The 22,376-nt window shown below is 37.6% G+C and overlaps 1 protein-coding gene across 1 annotated transcript in view; it reads right to left on the bottom strand.

Annotated features, from left to right (window-relative positions):
- tek.S (TEK receptor tyrosine kinase S homeolog) overlaps nucleotides 1–22,376 on the bottom strand; it is a 55,736-nt gene that overhangs the window by 14,700 nt on the left and 18,660 nt on the right. The window contains exons 3-13 of the mRNA XM_018243789.2: nucleotides 20,209–20,319; nucleotides 19,538–19,690; nucleotides 18,470–18,601; nucleotides 17,886–18,026; nucleotides 14,152–14,277; nucleotides 10,935–11,089; nucleotides 10,273–10,417; nucleotides 7,255–7,416; nucleotides 6,428–6,568; nucleotides 4,495–4,779; nucleotides 1,199–1,495 (exon numbers count right to left, since the gene is read on the bottom strand). Of these exons, the coding sequence (XP_018099278.1) occupies nucleotides 1,199–1,495; nucleotides 4,495–4,779; nucleotides 6,428–6,568; nucleotides 7,255–7,416; nucleotides 10,273–10,417; nucleotides 10,935–11,089; nucleotides 14,152–14,277; nucleotides 17,886–18,026; nucleotides 18,470–18,601; nucleotides 19,538–19,690; nucleotides 20,209–20,319 (1,848 nt within the window). The remainder of the gene's footprint in view (nucleotides 1–1,198; nucleotides 1,496–4,494; nucleotides 4,780–6,427; nucleotides 6,569–7,254; nucleotides 7,417–10,272; nucleotides 10,418–10,934; nucleotides 11,090–14,151; nucleotides 14,278–17,885; nucleotides 18,027–18,469; nucleotides 18,602–19,537; nucleotides 19,691–20,208; nucleotides 20,320–22,376) is intronic.

Genomic DNA, 22,376 nt, shown 5'->3' with positions numbered 1-22,376 from the left:
AATCAATGGCCATCAGTTTTCTAATAATGTCACAATATACATTAAATTAGGGACAGATTTATTAAGGGTGAAATTGAAAATTCGAATTCAAATTTTTTCATGATTAAAACTGGCAAACTCGATAAGCCAGTCAGCTTACCGAGGACCCGAAGATGGATGCATGGAACTCCACTGGAAGAATCTGCGCCGAGGGGTAAATATAAAGTATGGGGCATTTCCCCAGGGGGAGGGTAGTTAGCCTGGGGGAGGAGGGAGGTCTACCTGGGGTGGGGGGGTACAGGGTTTTTTTGCCACAGGTTGAATTCTCCTTTAAGAATTCAAATTCGACTATTCGCCTCCTAAAACCTGGCAAATTCATGTATAAAGCAATGGGAGAGGTCCAGTGACCGATTGGGAAATGTTTGTAGCCTTCCTGACATTCAAGTTTTTTTCAGAGAAAAAACTTGAATCAAGTTTGGTTGAATTTGGTTCAAGTTTTCAGGTTGATTTTCAGGTTGGTAAAATTTGTTCCGAGTTTTAGATATTCGATTTTTTTTTTAACAAATAACCCCCCAATCGAATTTCAAAGAAAATTGAATTTAATAGAGTTAAAAAAACTCACATGAATTCGAAATTTGAACCTTGATAAATCTGCCTCTTAAAGTTTCAGGCTTTAATTGGGACCTGCCACCCTAAGCAATAATTCCAAATCCTTTTCTATCATGTAAGTTGAGCAAAATAAACTTTACTTACACACTATATGCTATTTAAATTTTTTCTTCTTAAAATTATTATTAACATGTATTTATATAGCGCCAACATATTCACAATCACAGCATGCAGGCAGGTGGGGAAGGCAATATATTATTTACAGCTCAAATATTTAAACACTGTCATAGCACGTAAGCGTGTTTTTAATAAAAAAAAAAAAAAGAATTTGGGTTTCATATTTAATCTACAATGGACTTTCAATATACAGACTTTTATGTGTACCTGACAGGTCCTTTTTAAAGACTGCATTGTCATATAGCAAGGTAACTCCTATTTATTTAACCCATAGAAAAGAAACTGCAATTGCACTTTCCAGGCTAAATACTTTGACATTAAACATGCTACTTCCATTGTAAGTAGCTACTATCTACAAGAAATAATCTCTGTCTTACCTCTTGTATGACCAGCACATAAAGTAAATTCTAAACTCATCTGTAGCCTCACTTACCTTTTATCTCTTCATGGGTCTTTAGTTCCCGTACAGGGTTGGGAAAGCTCTGTCCAATATTGTTTTCAGCACACATCTCAACCAAGTATGGAGTGTTGGCTTCAAGTCCTTTCAGCTGATAATGAACAATAGTAATATTTCTGATCTTTATGTCATGGTTATACTCAGTATTTCCATAGATTTTATAGCGGATAATAACAGAAGAGATTGAATGACCTTCCTCAAATGACCAAGTGATAACAGCCGATGAGTCTGTTATATTAAAAATATTGATGTTTCCAGGAGCTGGTGGAATTTCTGAAGATATATAAAAATGTTTACGTTACAATGGCATGTAAGTTGTAAAATACAGTACAATTCTCCTGTAATCAATTTGCCTTCTCTATCTTTGATATTTTTCTGCTGCATTTCATTTTCAGTAATATTTAAGTTTATTGAAAAAACAGTTGTCTGGCAAAGGAAAAATCCAAATATACACATTGTATTTTAATATACTGTATGTGTTAAACATACAGTATGCTAAATTGCAACAGACCGATAAAATATTTCTCCACTAGGCATCAGAAACAAAGTTGGTAACTCATTTTGTTCTCACGCTAAATATCTCTGCAGCACGAACAACTGTAGCTTACATAAGTAAGGAACTTGGGTGAGAAGTCCTTTCTTTTGTTCTTCTCTTTTTTGTTTAAGACCTTATTTTTTAACTGGGGGTGGTTGATTATACACTACTGCAAATTAGGTTTTTTTCACCTTTTCCAACCCTCTTCCCACCTCTTCTGGATATATAAATCCATGTCAGAGGATTTAAGGATGAAGCTGACAATATCCCTGTGGCTAAAGAGGCATCACAATGCATCATATCCGTGTAGAAACACCAATGTACTGTATAAAGCAGGGTGTCCAACCCGCGGCCCGCGGGCCGCATGCGGCCCGGAATGGAGATCCGTGCGGCCCAGCAGGAAGCAATCTGTTTGGCATGTTGCGCGTCAGAGCAAAGGCACGCCTCCTCTCCCCACAGCTTTGCTGGACTGGCTGCAGCCTCTCTACTGTGCGCGCAGTGCGTGTGACGTCAGCGCCGGCGTTCTGCGTGTGACGTCAGCGCCTGTGTTCTCCGCACCAGTCTCCCCAACGGCTGCTAGCTGCTGCTAGCTAGCAGCTAGTGTTTGGCGCCAATTCCTGGCTTTGCTGGGCCCTGCGCCCTCTTGTCTGGGAGCATGATAAAGGCACAGAGAGAGAGCAACTCCCAAAACTACGTGGCTCTTCTCCTGCCTAATGAAAGGCTAGCTTCAGCCTGTATCTTACTGGCAAGTCTGGCACTCTTGCACTCCACAGCAACAAATTATTATTACCTCAGCTCCCCTGGTTCAGCACAATACACCTGCACCGTATTTTTACAGGTACAGAATTTTTTACTGTTTTAGTCTGGCTTAGTGCTTTGCATTTGACATGATAAATTTGGAAGTAGGGATTTGTGTAGTAACACCCCTGGGCCATATACCTATTCCATCATTTTCTGGAATTATTATTTTTACTAAATTCACTGTGTGTAGGTCTGTAGGATAAGGCATTAATTCACTATTAAATCTATTTGACAACCAATTTGTTCACTCCTTGTACACAGGACTTATTTATTCAATCATGTTAATTAAAGAGCAGTGCAATAAATTAGAATTAATACATAAATTAATAGCTTATAAGTGCATTGCAATGAATAATCACTTCTTAATTAAATTCACAGTTCATAGTATCAAAAATAGAGAATTAATTTTGTAACTGAAAAATTAATTATAAATAAATTGTTTATTCAACTTCAAAAGTAGCCCAAACATAGCACAATATGTGCAGTGAAATAAATAATTTTTTATGAAAATACGCCAGTTACAAATTGGGCCTCTTTTAGTTACGCCCCTGGTGATGGTCAAGTCTGTACCTACCATTTTGCTTTGTTGGAAAATTAGCAAAACAATGAAAATCTAAAAAAGGCATATTTCCACATACATTCATTTATTTTTTAGATTTTTTTTAACTGCAAATATTGAACTATTTTTGGGCTACCTTTGAAGTGCCACTTGGCTAGTTTTGGGCTGGTTTTGAAAATTAGACCTGGCAACCCTGAGAAGGTTGCTCTATATTTGTCCCATATTCCGGTGTATAGCTCAATCTGGTTATCTATCTGGTATTGTAGTTAATTTCTGTGTATTTCCTTTATTTTTATAAATCAAAAGTGTTGTGTATTTCATGTGCGGCCCCAGAAATTTTTTCTTCTTCAAATGTGGCCCAGGGAAGCCAAAAGGTTGGACACCCCTGGTATAAAGAATTGAAAACTGCTGTTGCAAGGTATTTCCATTGTTCCACCACCATTTCCATCACTCCCAAGTATGGAGAGGGCTTCTCTGAAAGTAAGTGCTTAGTTTAGTCCTGCATTTCTACAGCTTTGAAGCTTCATTGTAATGAGAATTCACACAGAGTAGGACTTCATTTCTGCTGTTTTGTTCCTCATATTTCACAAAGCTTCTGTTGTCTAACTATACATCCATGTTCCTCCTTAGCATTGTACATTTTTGATAACTGTTTATAATCAATCCAATATTTTCTTCTGCATCCATATTTATGGCTAGCAGTAAAAGGGTCTTATAAATAGTATTGCACAACTCAAATCTTGCAACTAGACACCTGTGTTCCTTATCAGTAAAAGAGCTGATATTGTTTTTGTCTCAAGTAATAAAAATAAATCGGACTTTTCATGTGACAGTCTTCGAGGTATTTCTCTCTTTAAAGATGAATTTCACTCCCGAATCTCACCAATGTTGCATCAGGCAACATGACATAGCATGAAATGCAAATTGTAATGAGCAAATTAGTCTGGTAATTATCCATGTGGTTCACATTTTCTCAGAAAACACATGAATTGAAAAAAAATAAAAAAAAATATATATATATGTGTGTGTGATTTGTTGTGAGCAACTTGTTGATCTGCTAAAGTTACCATTGTAGCGTATCCCTTATGGTGCTTTTTGCTGTATTATTATTACTGTTACAAAAATTAACTAATATTACACTCTGCTATGAATAGAGGAATTAAATGGATCCCAATCACCCTAACATGGTCTAAGACAGAGAGAAAAGCTTCCTGCACTACCTTATATATTTGTAGAAAAAGATGTTGAAACAGTTAATCCAGACAATGTTAATGAATGAATCATTTTAACTAACAACAGTAAAATGTATTACAAATAGATAAACTGTATAACAGCACTACTGGCATGATAAAAAATGACTTATATAAGTAATCTTACTGTCACTATACGTCCAGGCAAGCAACATCTCACTCCATTCCCCCTGTGAATTTGTTCTTTGCCGAACCCTGCATTGGTATAATGATCTCGGCTCCAAACCATCAATAATAATTCCAGTTTGAATTCCTCTCACTTGTATGTATTGAGGTGATTCAGTAGTGTTAACTTTACTACATTCCACTTCATATGCACGATCATCATTGTTCTCTAACTCTGCCATCCATGTCAAGTTCAGGGAATGCTGACTCTTGGAAAGCAACATTAGCCCCTTTGGAGAGGGAAGACCTGCATTAAATGGAGATTTATCAGGCGATGAAAGAAAATTTGGAGAACTGGCAGTTTTGGTATATTAATAGTTTAGGTTGTCTGTTCTGGAAAAATATCAGCCTTGCTATTTTGTATCTTCCTTTTCTAATAATAAAATTGGCATCAAGCATCATTTTTACCTGCTATGCCAGTAAAATACCAGGTGCCAACCCTATTCATAAGAGAATAGATGATTTGCATAGAATCGTCAAAAACAGAGACCTCAAGGTCATTTATGAATAAATTAAAAAGCAATGTGCCAAGTACAAACCCCTGTGGTACTCAAAATATAAAATGTTCTGTCTATCACTACTCTTTATCTTTTAGCCAGTTCTCTATTATAAGGAGATGGAAAGGCTAAAATGAAGTAGGCTTTATCAGAAAGGTCTATATAAATAAACCAGTAAACCCTCAAAGTAATGCTGCTCTGAGTCCTCTGTCAAAAGAAACACCACATTTCTTTCCTTCTATTGTGTACACATGGGCTTCTGTATCAGACTTCCTGTTTTACGCTTAAACCTCCAGAGCTAGCGCTTGAGCATACTCAGTTAGCCCCTCCCTCCTTCCCTGATGTAATCTGAGCCCAGAGCTATGAGTGAGCAGTGAGAGACTCAGACAGGAAGTGATGTCACACCAAGCTAATATGGCAGCTGCTATCCCAAACAAACAGAGAGAGCTTCTAGAGCTGTTTACTCAGGTATGGTAAAGCATTCTGCAGAATAAATATAGTGTTATAGCTTGCACTATTGTGGCTAATCTATTGACAATAATATGCCTCGGTAGCTTTCCTTCTCCTTTAAAATACAGATAGTGTGTTTGAGGTGCAATATTTAAATAATAACCTTCTGTGCAGTACTGGAAAACCTGTCAAAAATATTGCCATCGATCTCAAGGTGCCTAGCTAACTGCACCTACTCCAGTAATATAATTTAAGAGTTATCAATTTGAGAGTAGATTTGCCATGTGTGCCATATTTAAATAATGGTTTGTATTTTCCCAAGGATTGAGCTGTGCAAATACACTTTATTGGCGTGATCTATTGCACATCAAACCACACGGACACATTTGCATATTGTTGTGATTCACAATGTATTCCAGTATCTTTTCCCTTAATACCCAATGTTTTCCTAGTTAACTGCCTGAGAACTAGATCCCTAATAATGGCACCACATTACTAGTTACCAATTTCTTGGTATAATTTCAGGAATCAGAGATTCACAGAAGAGTAAAGCAAAGTAAAGTTCTTCTGGAATAGAAAGCGCTACACTCTTTTAGTAACTGGGGTGAGTACTACCATATCCCAAGCTGCTGTTTACTTTCCAGATCTTACCAATTTTATTTTTATTTTTTAATTTTTATTTGTATGATTTGGAGGATTGGGAAACTTGATGATGTTCAAAGTCAATAAATTGATGCAATGTTATGCATTTGGACAGATAAAGCATGAATTCTAGTTTTATACTAAAAAGCATCATACTGGGGTCTTCAACTGAGAAAGTTTTGCGGATTATTCAGGAAAACGCTAGGTTGAGCAGATGACCTTACTGTACCAGCTTTTGCTACTGTATCATCCAGAACAGAGCAGAATTTGCTGCTTTTGTATATACACATATAGAGGAGCTCTTACATGGTGGATCTGTTCTGAAGACGGTGTCAGGGCCTGGGTGCCCAGCTCCTCCTTCTCCTGGGCGCCTCAGTTGAACACAAACTTTATATTCCGTTTTTGGTTCCAAACCTTCAAGTTTTATCAGTTTTTCATTAAAAGGAACTAAAAAAGTAAGGTAGAGTAATGCAATGTATAAAAATGTGGTTACAATGTACATCCTCCGATTCCTAATAAATTCAAAAACTTAGTTCAAAACCTATTCAAATGCAAACCAAATGTTATAGGATAGCTGTGTAAACCAATGCACATTTACTCAACGGTAGTGGGGGGAGGCACCATTAGAAATTATTATACAAGAAAGTAAAGGGGTTGTCAAGTAAAGACTGGAAGCTTTGTTATAACATATTAGAAATGACAGTTTACCAAAATTTTCCACAAGCCCTGCAAATTATTATGGTTGATTAGTAATTGCCACTAGTGACGGGTAAATCTGACCTGTTATGCTTCTCCAAAAATTAGCAAAATGGGGAAAATTCACCAATATGCATTGCAGTCTATGTGCTTCAAATTTTTTTGTTGTGCAAATTTTTTTTCCATTGAAGTCTATAGGCGAAATTTTGGAGGAGAAACTTGGCAAAAGATTTTGCTCATCACTAATTGCCACAGATATTGCTATATGCTCTAATGCGCCCTTAGTGAGGATTATGTATTATTCATATATTTATGGTACACTAAACTATCATATTTGTTCAGCTGAGTTGTGCTTATTACAGAGGAATAGCTATGCCGGCATAGTTTTATAGTATATAAAACAGTTTTCTACTTAGAAATTCAGAATGACACCTTACCCTCTATAGATCTCCAGGGAGTTAATATCAGGGAAGGCTTGTATAAGAGAGTTGTTGATATAACTGGGCCATCTTCTCTGTAGGGATTAGCATTCACCTCAATAGTAAGATAATGAGGCCCACTGCTATTTAGCTTTGGCATGTTATTAGGCACTGGTGGAGCTGAAAACAGATTAAAATATAATGCTTTATCATGTTCTGTGGAACCATTTGTATCATATTATGAAGTGATTGACTCTCTGATTTAAGTAATTTTAACCCTTTTTTGTAATAAAAGGCACTACATTTGCCAAGGATTAGTGACCCATAGCAACCAATTAGGCGTTTGTTTTTAAATGGTCTAGTCCCCCATAGCAACCAATTAGATGTTTTGTTTTAAACAGGTGACCAATAAATGAACATGTAAATTGGTTGCTGTGGGTGATGAAACCAATAAATTACTCTTTATTACAGTACCCCGTTAAGAGTTTAATTATACATTTTTAAGACATATGAAAATGTAAGGGGTTACTGTAGGTGCAAATAACAAATCCAAAACGTTATGTAAGCATACTTACATACATCAGCAATCCCCAGCCAGGAGCATGCGCAATGGAAGCCAGTCTGGTCCTGGCTTTCACTGTGCATGCTTCTGATTGGCCTATAGCAACCAATGAGGTTGTTGCTTTTATTTCTAAATTGTAGTAGACTGTTCAAAATGAATTGCTGATGGTTACATGGAGGAGTAGGCTGCAGGAGAAATAATGTTAGGTTGAGGACGCACACAAATGACCCATTTCTATCTCAAAAACTATGAGACAAAAGAAAACCTGTATGTAAAAAAATTATAATTAAAGGGATTCTGTCATGATTTGTATGGTGTCGTTTTTATTTCTAACTTACACGGTTTATATACTGCAATAATTCACTCTACCATATACAAATTTAATTCTTGAACCAACACGTTTACTTTTATTTAGTTGTAATATTGGTGTGTAGGCAAACATCTGAGATGGAGTCGCTTTCCGGCAGGCTTTAGTTACTCCTAATCAATGTAACTGAAGGAGTCGCAGTGGGACTTGGATTTTTACTATTGAGTGCTGTTCTTATATATTCTATTGTTAGGCTGCTGGGGGGGGTAAGGGGGGTGATATCACTTCAACTTGCAGTTGAGTAGTAATGCTATGGACACATGCGGATTTTCGCTGCGGTTCGTGTTGCAGTTTTTAAAAAGATGACCTCTGCATAAAAACACATAATGTGCCTAAGCTTGAAACCGCTAGCTTATTAATGCAGCAGACAGCACCGAAACCATGGTGAGAATCTGATGGGCTGCTGGGGGGGGGGGTGATATCACTCCAACTTGTAGTGCAGCAGAAAAGAGTGACTGAAGTTTATCAGAGCACAATGACTGTGGGGGCACCTGGGAAACTGACAATATGTCTAGCCCCATATCAGATTTCAAAATGAAATATCAAATATTAAATACCTATATTCTACCCAGCATAACTGTTTTGAAAATATTTAATTTGATTTTTGTTTTAAACAAATGATAAAAGTATGACAGGAAATATTATGCAGATGAAGAAAGACACGTTTTAATCGATACAGTGGCATAGTATTATTACAGCATAACTTTTGATTGGAAAACTGGGTTTGTAATGGAAGACTAAATTTATAGAATGGTAAAGCTTTTACATCTGCCTAAAGCTGGGCACACATGCAAAAAGCTGGTAACTGATCCCCAAATTAAAGATGACCACACATGAAAGATCAGCACATTTGTCGGTGTATGCACACCCTGAGGTAGGTGATATCAGGATTATCTGATTGTTTGGCCCTTGGGCTAAAAGATTGGATTGCAATGACAGGGATTCCTGTAACCCATGTCTCCCCATCTGGGAAAGGACCAGATAGATGAGCCAATTATTCAACCAACCCAAATGATATTAGGAGGATTTTTGGCCAGATATCAGTTGGGACGGCCCACTGGAAGACCCCATACTCAATGTAACCAAAGTAGTCACAGTGGGACATGGATTTTACTATTGAGTGCTGTTCTTATATCTATCAGGGAGCTGTTATCTGGTTACCTTCCCATTGTTCTGCTGATGGGCTGCTGGGGGTGATATCACTCCAACTTGCAATACAGCAGTAAAGAGTGTCTGAAGTTTATCAGAGCACAAGTGACATGACTCGGGTGACCTGGAAAAGTGTCACTATGTTTAACCCATGTCAGATTTCAAAATTAAATTATTTTGAAAAATGGATAAATAGATTGGCTGTGCAAAATAAAAAAATGTTTCTAATATAGTTAGGCAAAAATGTAATCTATAACAACTGGAGTGACTGGATGTATAATAATAGCAGCCAGAATCCAACTTCCTTCTTTTCAGCTCTCTAACTCTGAGTTAGTCAGCGACTTGAAGGGTGACCACATGGGACATAACTGTTCAGTGAGTTTGCAATGGATCCTCAGCATGCAGCTCAGATTCAAAAGCAACAGTTATGACCCATGTGCCCCCCCTAAAGTAACTGATTGGTTACTGCCTGGTCACAAAGTTAACCAGTCAGTGGAAACCAAGAAAGCTGAAAAGCAGGAAGTAGTGTTCTGTTCTGTTATGTTAGACATCCAGTCACTCCAGCCTTTATACATTAAATTTTTGGCTAACTATATCAGAAACATTTTTTATTTTGTCTATTACCCAATTTTTTATTTTCATACTGGACAATTCCTTTGATGCATTTTGAAAAAAAAACCCATGTTTTCTCATGACAGTATCCCTTTAAGGTTTGAGCATGCCAGATTACAGTATAGTGTTATAGAAATTGCTGACATCAGAGGGGAGTCACAAAAATTAATTACATTTTGTTCTGGCGAAGTAACACATGGTAATCAGAATTTTGCTTTCAACTATACTGCTGCCATTGACTGGCCACAGCTATTTGTTGAGTGCTTGTTATGGGTTTTAATTCCAGTAAATGTTATTCCCCCAGCTGTCATGACTTTCAAAGTACCCAGTACCATGTTTCTCTTACCTTTAACTGAAATATTGAAACGCTTCTCAACCATCCCCGCTACTGTCTTGACACTACATATCCAAATACTTAGACCTCTTCGCTTAATTTCTTCCCCCTTAAAGAGCGCAATCACCTCCTGATTTTTGGTAGTAATTGACACAGCCTGTTGACAACAATATCTGTGAAAGTTGTGCATTTTAAAGGAATAACAAGTGCAGGAATACAAAAATTCACTACATTATTTACACAATCATAAAACAAGACACTGGAAAACAAGGTACTTGCCAAAACATCTGAACTCGTACAATGTACAATTGTAAGAGCTAAGAAAGCTTTCAGCAAAACCAGTTTGTAGTTTTCTTTAATGCAAGTATACATCTTTAGATGATATAAACCTGTAGCAATTGTATATCACACCTTGATATAATGTTCTTCACACAACCCAGGTCTGGTTTGTCAGGGAAATATAAACATTGAATTAAGTTGGCCTAGGTTTCTTGGAAGGCCACAAAGATGTCATACCTTAAGTGGGCCAAGCAAAGTATTTAAAAAGAAGACATTTAGACTATGGTCTGTTGTTAGAAACATTCTTTAATTCTATGCTCCATCTATTTTTAATATTATACTAAAAGGTTGCATAATGTAATAGTGCTCCACAAATAAACATGATGATGACCAACCTGAAGAACTGTTCCATCTTGTTTGAATAGCTTGAACTCCTGCTTTACTGGCAATGGTTGACCAGTGGCTTTGCAAGTGAGACTGAATTTTGCACCTAAATTTAGCTCTAATGTTTCTTCAGTTTCCAAAATTGTTGGTGGTATATTAGCAGAACCTGCAGTGCAGGAAAGAAAAAAAATGGTAATCAATGTCACAATTAGTGATTAATGCTATGGAGCCAGACTGTGGAACCTAGAGTACAAGGGAATCAGATGAAACTGGCATGTTTAAAGGAGAAGGAAAGGCTAAAATTAAGTAAGCTTTATCAGAAAGGTCTATATAAATACACCAGTTAGGGGTGATCCTGGCCCCTCCGCTGCCTGAGGCAGCTTGCAGTTGCTGCTGCCCCCCCCCTCCCCTATAAGCTCACCTTTTTGCGCCGGAGGGGGTCCAGGGGGGTCCACGAGGGCGGCAGAGAGGGCCAGGACGCTAGCGCAGAGAGCATAATTGTGCTCTCTGCATTAGAATAGCCGAATTTCCGGTCTGAAAAACGGAAATTCGTCTCTTAAAGTACCAGAGGCAGCGTTTTTGCCGCCCCTGGTACCTAGTGGGGCCCTGCCGCCTGAGGCGAAATTCTCAGTTCGCCTCATTGGCGAAGCGCCCCTGACACCAGTAAACCCTCAAAGTAATGCTGCTCTGAGTCCTCTGTCAAAACAAACACAGCATTTCTTTCCTTTTATTGTGTACACATGGGCTTCTGTATCAGACTTCCTGTTTTCAGCTAAAACCTCCAGGCCAGGGCTTGAGCATGCTCAGTTTGCTCCTCTCCCCCTCCCTCCTCCCATCCCTGCTGTAATCTGAGCTCAGAGCTTTAAGTGAGCAGGGAGAGACTCAGGCAGGAAGTGATGTCACACCGAGCTTATATGGCAGCTTCTATCCTAAACAAACAGACAGTGTCTAGAGCTGTTTACTCAGGTATGGTAAAGAATTCTGCAGAATAAATATAGTGTTATAGTTTGCACTATTGTGGCTAATCTGTTGGCAATAAACTGTCTTGGAGTTTACCTTCTACTTTAAAACCCTTATACAAAATATTAACCTGCCTCCTTCGCCTCCCATAATTACTTTTTGTTCCAGACTAGAGCTCTTTTGTCCCAAGGCTGTGCTATGCATATAGCCTTCACCATGTAAATATACAGCAGATTAGAGACTACTCTGTAATAACAGAGCCTAACTATACTCCGGACAAAAACACAGTAGGGCTCATTTATAAACACTGGGCAAATTTGCGCTTGGGCAGTAACTCATGGCAACCAATTAGATAATTGCTTTCACTGTTCAACCTGCAGCTGGCTGAAAAAAAGCTAATCACTGATTGGTTGCTATGGGTAACTGCCCAGGTGCAAATTTGCCCAGTGTTTATAAATCAACCCCAGTGTAGACAGGCAAAAGGGCCAACACAGCTAAAGTATTAGTCCCACTAAGGGTATAAATAGCATGCATATTTTTACATCCCAGATGCATAACCCTACATTTAACAATATTGAATATCTGCTACTTAGCCATCCACATTGCTAGGAGGTCTAGATCATTTTGCAAAGATGTCCTATCCTGCATGGATCAATCTTTTAGCCAGTTTCCTAACCATTTGCAAACAACATTACCAGTTTAGAAAGCAGTGTGTGAAAAGTTTTGGCAAAACCCAAATAAATCTGATCTATTGAAACCCCACTGTAACAGTTGCTACTGACTGCATCATAAAAAGCAATTAATGGTAATGATATGATCTGTACTTCACAAATGGCACCACCTAAGTCTATAGCAAGAAAGATATTGACACAAGTGTTCTTGTTCCAGCCCTTATCTTCCTTGCTGTAGTTAAAGCAATGCTAATTACTACTTATGCCATTCTCCAGACTATAATATTCAATGTGATCCCTTACCAAGCTTTCAAATAACTTTTTTATATAGCAGATGTCAAACGTACAAGCCTTTAACTACCAGAGAACGTAATCCATTTTTAAACAAACACTTAAATTAAATTATCTTGCTAATCCATAGATAACATAGCAGATATAGGCGAGTCTGAATAATTCAAAACAGGTAGTCTATATATAACTTAACTAAGCTGTCTAAGTACTCAGGGTGATTTTAGTGGGACCTAGTGCTTTAGTCATATTAACGTTTAGTAAACATTTAAGTACCATATCATGTGTCAGCCACTGACTTGATAGAGCTGAGCAATCTGTATGAACCACTGATTCCTCAATTGTATAAACTAAAAAAAATAACTGATTAAGCACAGAGTCTTTTATAACCAAATGATATCCATTTGTAAGACACCATTTTCAACCTGCATCTTTTTTTACTATTGATATAGTTGTGTCACTTTCTCAATCACTGTCTCATTTTCTATAATTTTCTATCTTTACTTTCTAGATATTAAAAACAGCTTCTGTCTCTGTGATTTATAGTTTTTAAAATGCTTTTTTCATCATTTCATTTAAGTTTCTTACTTCTGAGGTAAGCCACATATGGTGGTCCTTAACACTCTTATTTCCTTCTGAAATGGCACCTGTTGGGCATAAATATTTTCCCCAACCAAAAGGTGTGAGCTAAAAGAGCCTGCACTCGGGTTGGGGGTAACAAAGTTTTTTTTAAAAAAAAAAATGTCCCCCTGCCAACACTAAGACACCTGCACCAGGAGGGAGCTCCCAGTTCAAGCAACCATGTTGGGGCACACGCCTGTGCATAATGAGCAAATGCCGCAACTTGCTCATTTTGAGCATGTGCGTGATGTTATGAGCTCCCTCTCAGTGTGAGTGTCCCAGTGCTCTATAGAGATGATTTGGGAATGTGATCAAATATGCAGCAGGATGCTAAAGTATGCTAAAACTGCTGGGAAAGAATAGTCTGGCCAAATGACTGCAGTCCATCAAGTTCAATTTTAATCATGTCCATTAGTGTGCAAGGGTCCAAACAGGTGTGTAGCTTGCCATACTGATTTTCACTACTTAAAATTACTACTATTTACTACTAAAAATGACTACTATTTCAAATACAGAAGACACTTTTTCTGTTTTAAAAATCCAAAACAATCTGTATATTTTCCCCAAATGCTTACTGGGGGTTAAACGCTCTAAAAGCATAAAATTCTTAAAATGGTAGCCCTGTGATAATTTTATGGCAAAACTATTTCCATGGAAAGGGAGTTATTACAATGTTACCTTGCTTTACCTTCATTTTCACAATGTAGCCCTCGCCAGCCTTGTGGGCAAATGCACCCCTTAAATCTATTACAAGTTCCTTTGTTACAAAGGCATTTCAATTTGCAGTCGGGTCCATAAAAGCCATCTGGACAAGCTAACAAGAGAGAGAAACAAAAAATAAGTGTATTGTCATCATATACAGTTAGGGCCATAAATATTTGGACAGAACTTTTTTTTTCCTAATTTTGGTTCTGTAGATTACCACAATGAATTTTAAATGAAATAACTCAGATGCAATTGAACTGCAGACTTTCAGCTTTAATTCAGTGGGTTGAACAAAAAGATTGCATAAAAATGTGAGGAACGAAGGCCTTTTTTAAACACAATCACTTCATTTCAGGGGCTCAAAAGTAATTGGAACAGGGGCTCAAAAGTAATTGGACAATTGACTCAAAGGCTATTTCATGGGCAGGTATGGGCAATTCCTTTGTTATATCATTATCAATGAAGCAGATAAAAGCCCTGGAGTTGATTTGAGGGGGGGGGTGCTTGTATATGGAAAATGTTGCGGTGAGCAAATAACACAGTCAAAGGAGCTCTCCATTCAGGTGAAACAAGCCATCCTTCAGCTGCAAAAGCAGAAAAACCCATCCGAGAAATTGCTACAATATTAGGAGTGGCAACATCTACAGTTTGGTACATCCTGAGAAAGAAAGAAAGCACTGGTGAACTCAGCAACGCAAAAAGACCTGGACGTCCACGGAAGACAACAGTGGTGGATAATCGCAGAATCATTTCCAAGTGAACAACACTCTCCAGGAAGTAGGTGTATCGATATTCAAGTCTACCATAAAGAGAAGACTGCATGAAAGTAAATACAGAGTGTGATGGGGTGAATTTAGTTTTTTTTGTTTGTTAATGCTAATTTGTTTTGCTGGCCAGTAATCTGTGTAAATAGCTATGTGTATAATTTATGTAAATACTTTGGGTGTTATTTAGCTTCGGTTAACAAACTGAGGCCTACTTTGTTTGAAGCATGTGACTCAGCTGTGTTCAGAGTATATGTAAATGGTGCTAAAACAATTGTATATTGAAAGCTGTTTTTGCTGTATGTTAATACACAAGTGTGCATGGAAAGGTTTACTTTTATATATAATAGTGAAATTTATTGTACAAAGCACTTACCTACAGCTCTCAGAGAAGCCACTTCCTAAAGGGGTGGGCAGCCTCTCCTAATGAATATTTATAGGGTAGATGCTGATCACATGGTGTCAGCATAGAGCAGTCTGGAAGCTATAAAAGCTGCAGACTGAAATCATTGGGGTGTGTTAAGCCTTTGGGAGAGGTTGTTCTGGAGCTTAGGAATATGTGTGCTTGCAGGGCTACTGCTGACCGCCTGCTGGTGAAAAGTGCATACTGCAGCTTTGCACATTGTTTTCTTCATTTGCATGAAAAATAAAGCACAAACTTTCCACTGAAGATCTGCCTGGCTACTGTACTTACATGCGCCCAGTGACACAGAGGGAGCACTGCAAGGTGCAAGCCACTCATAAGCATCGAGAATAGAAAGGCTAGATTGGACTTTGCTAAAAAAACATCTAAAAAAGCCAGATGAATCCAAGATCAACCTCTACCAGAATGATGGCAAGAATAAAGTATGGAGAAGGCGTGGAACAGCTCATGATCCAAAGCATATCCTATGATCTGTAAAACGGCAGAGACAGTGTGATGGCTTGGGCGTGCATGGCTGCCAGTGGCACTGGGACACTAGTGTTTATCCATGATGTGACACAGGACAGAAGCAGCCGAATGAATTCTGAGGTGTTTAGAGACACTGTCTGCTCAAATCAAGCTAAATGCAGTCAAATTGATAGGGTAGTGTTTCATAACACAGATGGACACGAGTTTACTAAAGCAAAGAAGTGGAATATTCGTGAATGGGCAAGTCAGTCACCTGATCTGAACCCAATTGAGCATGCATTTCATTTGTTGAAGACTAAACTTCGGACACAAAGGCCCACAAACAAACAGCAACTGAAAGCCGCTGCAGTAAAGACCTGGCAGAGCATTAAAAAGGAGGAAACCCAGTGAGAGTGAGAGAGATGAACTATAAATTAGCAACCAGATGGCATCACACCCCAGCCAAATTGAAAAAGATTTTTGCAGAGAGCTCAGATTTATGTTGGAGATGTGGCCTAGATACAGGGACACAAGCCCATATTTGGTATAAGTGTGAAGCCTTGAGGGAATACTGGGATAAGATATTAAAAGTGATAGGTAAAATTACCAATATAAGAATTGATGAGGAAGATATTCCATTAATTCTGCTAAGTTTAGTAAAAGGGAAAAACAGCATATTGTCAGACCCACTCACTATGCATCTATTAAACGCCGCTAGAACATTAATCCTGAGACACTGGAAAAAGTTGGTTCCTCCAGTAGTAGTGTATATGGAATGGCAGCAGCTAGTTGAAGATACCAGAAATAACTCATGTACTTCAGAACAGAAGCAAGGGGTACTGGAATATATGAATCATGGTTACTTTTTCTTAATAAATTAACACTATTAAAAGGGAGGATTGTATAGGTTGTACAGAGAGAAAGAGATTGCATTTGCTAAGCAAGATTAATTCAATGCTATTAAGTTATTATATAACTATAATAATGCCGATTGTCCTATCTACATATGAAAGACTGTATACTTGTATGTATGTTACCCCTTTATTTAATTTTTCCCCTTTTCTTTTTCTGTATCCTTGCTATGTTACTTTACAAAAAAGTAAATACAATTGGATAAATAAAAAATATTAAAAAAAATAAAAAGGAGAAAACCCAGAATCCAGAATGATGATGTCCATGAGTTCAGGCTGTCATTGCCAGCAAAGGGATTTCAACCAAATATTAGAAATGAACATTTTATTTTCAGTTGTTTAATTTGTCCAATTTCTTTTGAGACCCTGAAATAAGCAGTTTTTATTTATCTTTTTGTTCAACCCACTGATTTAAAGCTGAAAGTCTGCAGTTCAACTGCATCTGAGTTGCTTCATTTAAAATGCATTGTGGTAATGTACAGAACCAAAATTAGAAAAAAAAAAGTTGTCTGTCCAAATATTTATGGACCTAACGGTACATTTTAAATGGACAGGAAAATAATATAAATAATAACTCTAGATCCTCATGTATGTATAGCTACTAAGCAGCATTTAAAGATGGACACCTTAACAACTACTTTCATGGGGCTTTTATTATAGGGAGGGACCTGTTACAGCTGAGTGAAATGAGTACTATTATAATGCCTTATCTGCACAAACCATAATGGAGAATAATCTTCAAGAGATCCTACCCATTAGTGTATTTTGGTCTGACTAGCATGTATGTTAAATTGGGTTAACAATAATAGAAGGTCATAGGATACTTGTTTCAGGAAGTAGATACATTTGGCCAATTAAAGGATTAGTATATCCTTATTGCTAAGAAATATTTATACTATTCAGTCATAGTTCCAAGTATATCTGGGATAGCTTATACATATGAACCCCAATTCTACTTTAACTGAACTCTCTATCTGGGCTTTTAGGTTTATCTGGGAGAGCAAATGGCCATTCACCCCAGTTCTAAATGACCAACAGGATGAGCCCCCACCCAAGCTGTTGCAAGCCTCCCAGTATTGCACATGGTGGCTGTTTAACCTTGAATAATAGTAAAATTAAAATACATTCATATTACTACTGACAGAGTTGTATCAGTTGTTATATACTGTACCTTCATCACACATGAGCCCTTTCCAGCCTGAGGCACAAGAACAGCCATATGGATCCATAAGGCAGAACATATGTGATTTGCAGCCGTCATTTCCCCTGCAGCTTTCTTTGCACGTTACACCAAATTTATTTTCATCACATGCTAGAAAATGAGCAATCAGAATTTAAGACTGGATGAAATGGAAAGTTGACAAGATGGCCTATTTGCTTTTTATCATAAAAAGCAGGGCGTCTTCATTTTTTTTTAGAATGATCTAGAATGTTGTTATTTAGATACACTGTAATCTGTGCAGCTCATCAAGTTTTCATAGTTGATACATGAGATTATGATGTAAATTGAAAAGATAAAATAGTGGTTGCTGTGGTACGTATGGGCTTTCCACTGTACACATGCTTTAACTGATTTTACATGTGAGTCTGCAACCACATAAATGGAGACAAACTTTAAACATTGATCAAGACCTATTTATTCTATTATATATTCAGACCTCAGCCCCTCTGCTTAATTTGTCTGATTCCATAGAAAGCTGGAAATGAATATGAAATGGTTTCCTTGTATGCATTGAAAATTTGATTATTACTTACGCATTTCACATGTTGTCCCCATAAATCCTGGTGGGCAGATGCATTCACCGGTGTCTTCGTGACATACACCACTGTTCTGACACTCAGAGCAATTGTTCTTGCATTGCGGCCCCCAGTTCTGAGTTGAGCACCCTATATAACAAATTCATTTTAAAATGCATCACCCCCCAAAAGAAATATAAACTACTATGGTAACTTTTAGGGCTGCTCCACATGCAAAATTCCATTCAAAATTTGGCCAAATCTCAGCTCAGTACATATAATTAATACTTTCCAAGGCTTTTCATAGGGTACAGTCTTTTTTTTAGGGATGCACCGAATCCACTATTCATGAAGGCCGAATACCGAACCGAATCCGAACCCTAATTTGCATATGCAAATTAGGGGTGGGAAGGGGAAAACATCTTTTACTTCCTTGTTTTGTGCAAAAAAGTTGTCTGATTTCCCTCCCCATTCCTAATTTGCATATGCAAATTAGGATTCGGATTTGGTTCGGCCATGCAGAAGGATTCTGAATCCTGCTGAAAAAGGCCGAATCCTGGCGAATCCCGAACCGAATACTGGATTCGGTGCATCCCTACTTTTTTTGTTGCAAGTTTTCTGTCATTGAGTTATTAATTCAAATACTTAAAGGGACAATTTGGAAAACTTTTGAGAGAAGAAGCTACTGGTACTGGAAATATTGAAAGTTAGACATAAACAGACCAGCTATCTCTGGTGAGGCAGGTTTCCAATACATTTGCCAGGTTGCCCTGCAAAAAAACACCCATACTAATGTATTGTAATAAAAAGTCATGCAAAAAATACCCTTTGACTTCAATAAATCTTTGGCAAAGCAAAATGGGACAAATTCATACATCACAAGCTAAAACATGACTGTATAGGTCTCAACACAACCCTGACCATCACAGTTTTCATAGCTGTCCCTTACAACATAAAAGTTGCACTTGCAACTAGCTTGGACTCCACCCCTATCAGCCATGATTAGGTCTATAAGAATTATACCTACCTAGAGCTAAATCAAAGAGAACATATCAAATATTTATAAACAATGAATACTCGACTTACTTCTTACAATTAGTCTGGTGAAAGCAGTGTTAAAAAGGCTCCCTCCCATGTGTGTAACTCGGTATACACTTGCATCTTTTGGCTGGACATTTGGTAAGGTGAGCTCAAGCACATGTGGCACTTCATGCTTTGGCACAGTATCATAAAAGGTCACTAAATGGAAAAACAGAAAGGTAGTTCATAAATTCGAATGTTACTCATATTTAAAGTGTACTCATCTTGCAACATACATAAGTGCTCATGCTCAAAACTGGGCCAAAGAGATTTGACATCGAAGACAAGAGTGACAATTCATTCCTTATGGTCCCACCACACCATAAACAAATGCCTGGCAGAGATATTGGCAGATGCAGCTTTTTTAAAATAAAAATATATAGTGTTTCCAATTAATTGGATAATCGGACAATTCAAAAACTATAATCATAACACAAATTGTCATGCCCTAGGTTCCTCTACTATCTATCTAAAGCTCTAGATTTAGCTTTGCCCACACCTTGCAAAAAGTGATCTGATTCATATTAAAATTCTGCATCATAACCTGATGTCACTGGGCTTCTTTTACTCCACAGTACCAAGCATCCAGTGGATCTGCCATCTTACTTTTTATAATCAACTACAGTGATTTAGAAGATGTTAGCAGGGAACCATCAAAGCACTGTAGTTTTACTTACCATTTTTGTAGATAAGAACGTCTGAATCTATTGGGTTCTTTTTCAAAAAAACAAGGGTGGTGTTGTCACCTTTACTTGCAGTTACTGTTAAGAATTTTGGGGTAAAAAAAGCTGCAATGGAAAATATAAGGAGAAAAGATCAGTAATGCATAATTTATGTTCCGTATGTTCCATATCAAAATAGGGATTCCATTTATTTCTCCGCATTTTACATTTTTTATTTGTGGTCCCACCAATTTATAATGCATTTCAATGGGTGCATTTCCTGATTTTAAATAATGTTTTCCTGGATTTTACATCAAAATGTTGTCCTGATGTACCCCAAAACTGCATTTTTCCTCTATGAATGTTATTATTTGTGAAATAAAGAGGTTTAAAATACTAACCAGATGTATATTTTGCCATTGTTCTGCCTGTAAATGGTCAATTACAATTAGTTTTCCCCTTATACAGTCCTGCACCAATCACTTATTGCTTTAGGTTGTGTATGTGACTGACAGAGAGGCCTTGCACATGCCCCCTATAGTGTAACATTAACACTGCAATGCTTAACCCTTGTTATTAACACAGTAAATATTGTATCTCAAAGTAAAACTGACCCCTTTGCTTATATCCTTTCAGTACTTGAAGAAAAAGTTACTGTAACACATTTCCCTGATTTTATATTTGCATAATATTTTCCTGGTCCCCTGAAAACATAAAATGGGGGTTCTACTGTATGTTCATTGTATTGTGGTTATTTAAATTGTCTATTACTGTATAAACCTAAGTTTTTCTCCATCAATCCATCAACAGTCAGTTAAACTTACCAATATTCTTAAATAATACACAAAAGCCATCAATATCCTATTAATAATAATTTACTCCACTTTCAACAAAAAAGATAACATGGTATGTGTTTCATTTTCCAGGAACATCTGAGTACTGGGGTGTTTTCTGAACAAAGATTTTTAGTGAAGCTGTATTCAGTTGCATGAAATTAAATCAAATGTGAAAAACTGGTTGTGAAAAAATTTGGGAACCGTTGTAATTTTGCTAATTTGAATGCATATAAAAGCTCAATACGGATTACTGGCAACACCAAATTGGTTGGATTAGCTTGTTAAGCCTTGAACTACATGGGCAGGTGTGTCCAATCACGAGAAAAGTTATTTAAGGTGACCAATTTCAAGTTGTGCTTCTTTTTGACTCTCCTCTGAAGAGTAAGAGCATGGGATCCTCAAAGCAACTTTCCAAAGATCTGAAAACAAAGATTGTTCAGTATCATGGTTTAGGGAAGGCTACAAAAAGCCATCTCAGAGGTTTAAACTGTCAATTTCAACTGTATGGAATGTAATCAGGAAATGGAAGACCACAGGCACAGTTGCTGTAAAACCCAGGTCTGGCAGGCCAAGAAAAATACAGGAGCGGCAGGAGGATTGTGAGAATGGTTACAGACAACCCAAAGATCACCTCCAAATACCTGCAAGAACATCTTGCTGCAGATGGTGTATCTGTACATCGTTCTACAATTCAGGGCAATTTGCACAAAGAACATCTGTATGTCAGGGTGATAAGAAAGCCCTTTCTGCACTCATGCCATAAACAGAGTGGCTTGTTGTATGCAAAAGCTCATTTAGACAAGCCACAGTCATTTTGGAACAAAGTGCTTTGGACTGATGAGACAAAAATTTAGTTATTTGGTCATAACAAAAAGTGCTTTGCATGGCGGAAGAAGAACACCTCATTCCAAGAAAAACACCTGCTAACTACTGTCAAATTTGGTGGAGGTTCCATCATGCTGTAGGGCTAGTTACTAGTTATGGGACTGGGGTCCTTGTTAAAGTCTGAATTCAACCCAATATCAACAAATTCTTCAGTATAATGTTCAAGCATCAGTCACAAAGTTGAAGTTACACAGGGGTTGGATATTCCAACAACACAATGACCCTAAACACATTTAGAAATCGTCAAAGGCATTTATGGAGAAGTACAATATTCTGGAATGGCCATCACAGTCCCCATCAAAGTCCCCCAAATTGAATATCATTGAAAATATATTGGATAAGTTGGAGCAGACTGTCCATGCTTGGCAGCCATCAGATTTAACTGAACTGGAGAGATTTTGTATGGACGAATGGTCAAAAATACGCCATCCAGAATCCAGACACTCATCATAGTCTATAGGA

This window comes from Xenopus laevis, chromosome 1S, assembly GCF_017654675.1.
Source record: "Xenopus laevis strain J_2021 chromosome 1S, Xenopus_laevis_v10.1, whole genome shotgun sequence".
Taxonomy (NCBI): domain Eukaryota; kingdom Metazoa; phylum Chordata; class Amphibia; order Anura; family Pipidae; genus Xenopus; species Xenopus laevis.
The sequence above is the reverse complement of the archived record's forward strand: the minus strand, read 5'-3'. Positions and strand labels throughout refer to the sequence as shown.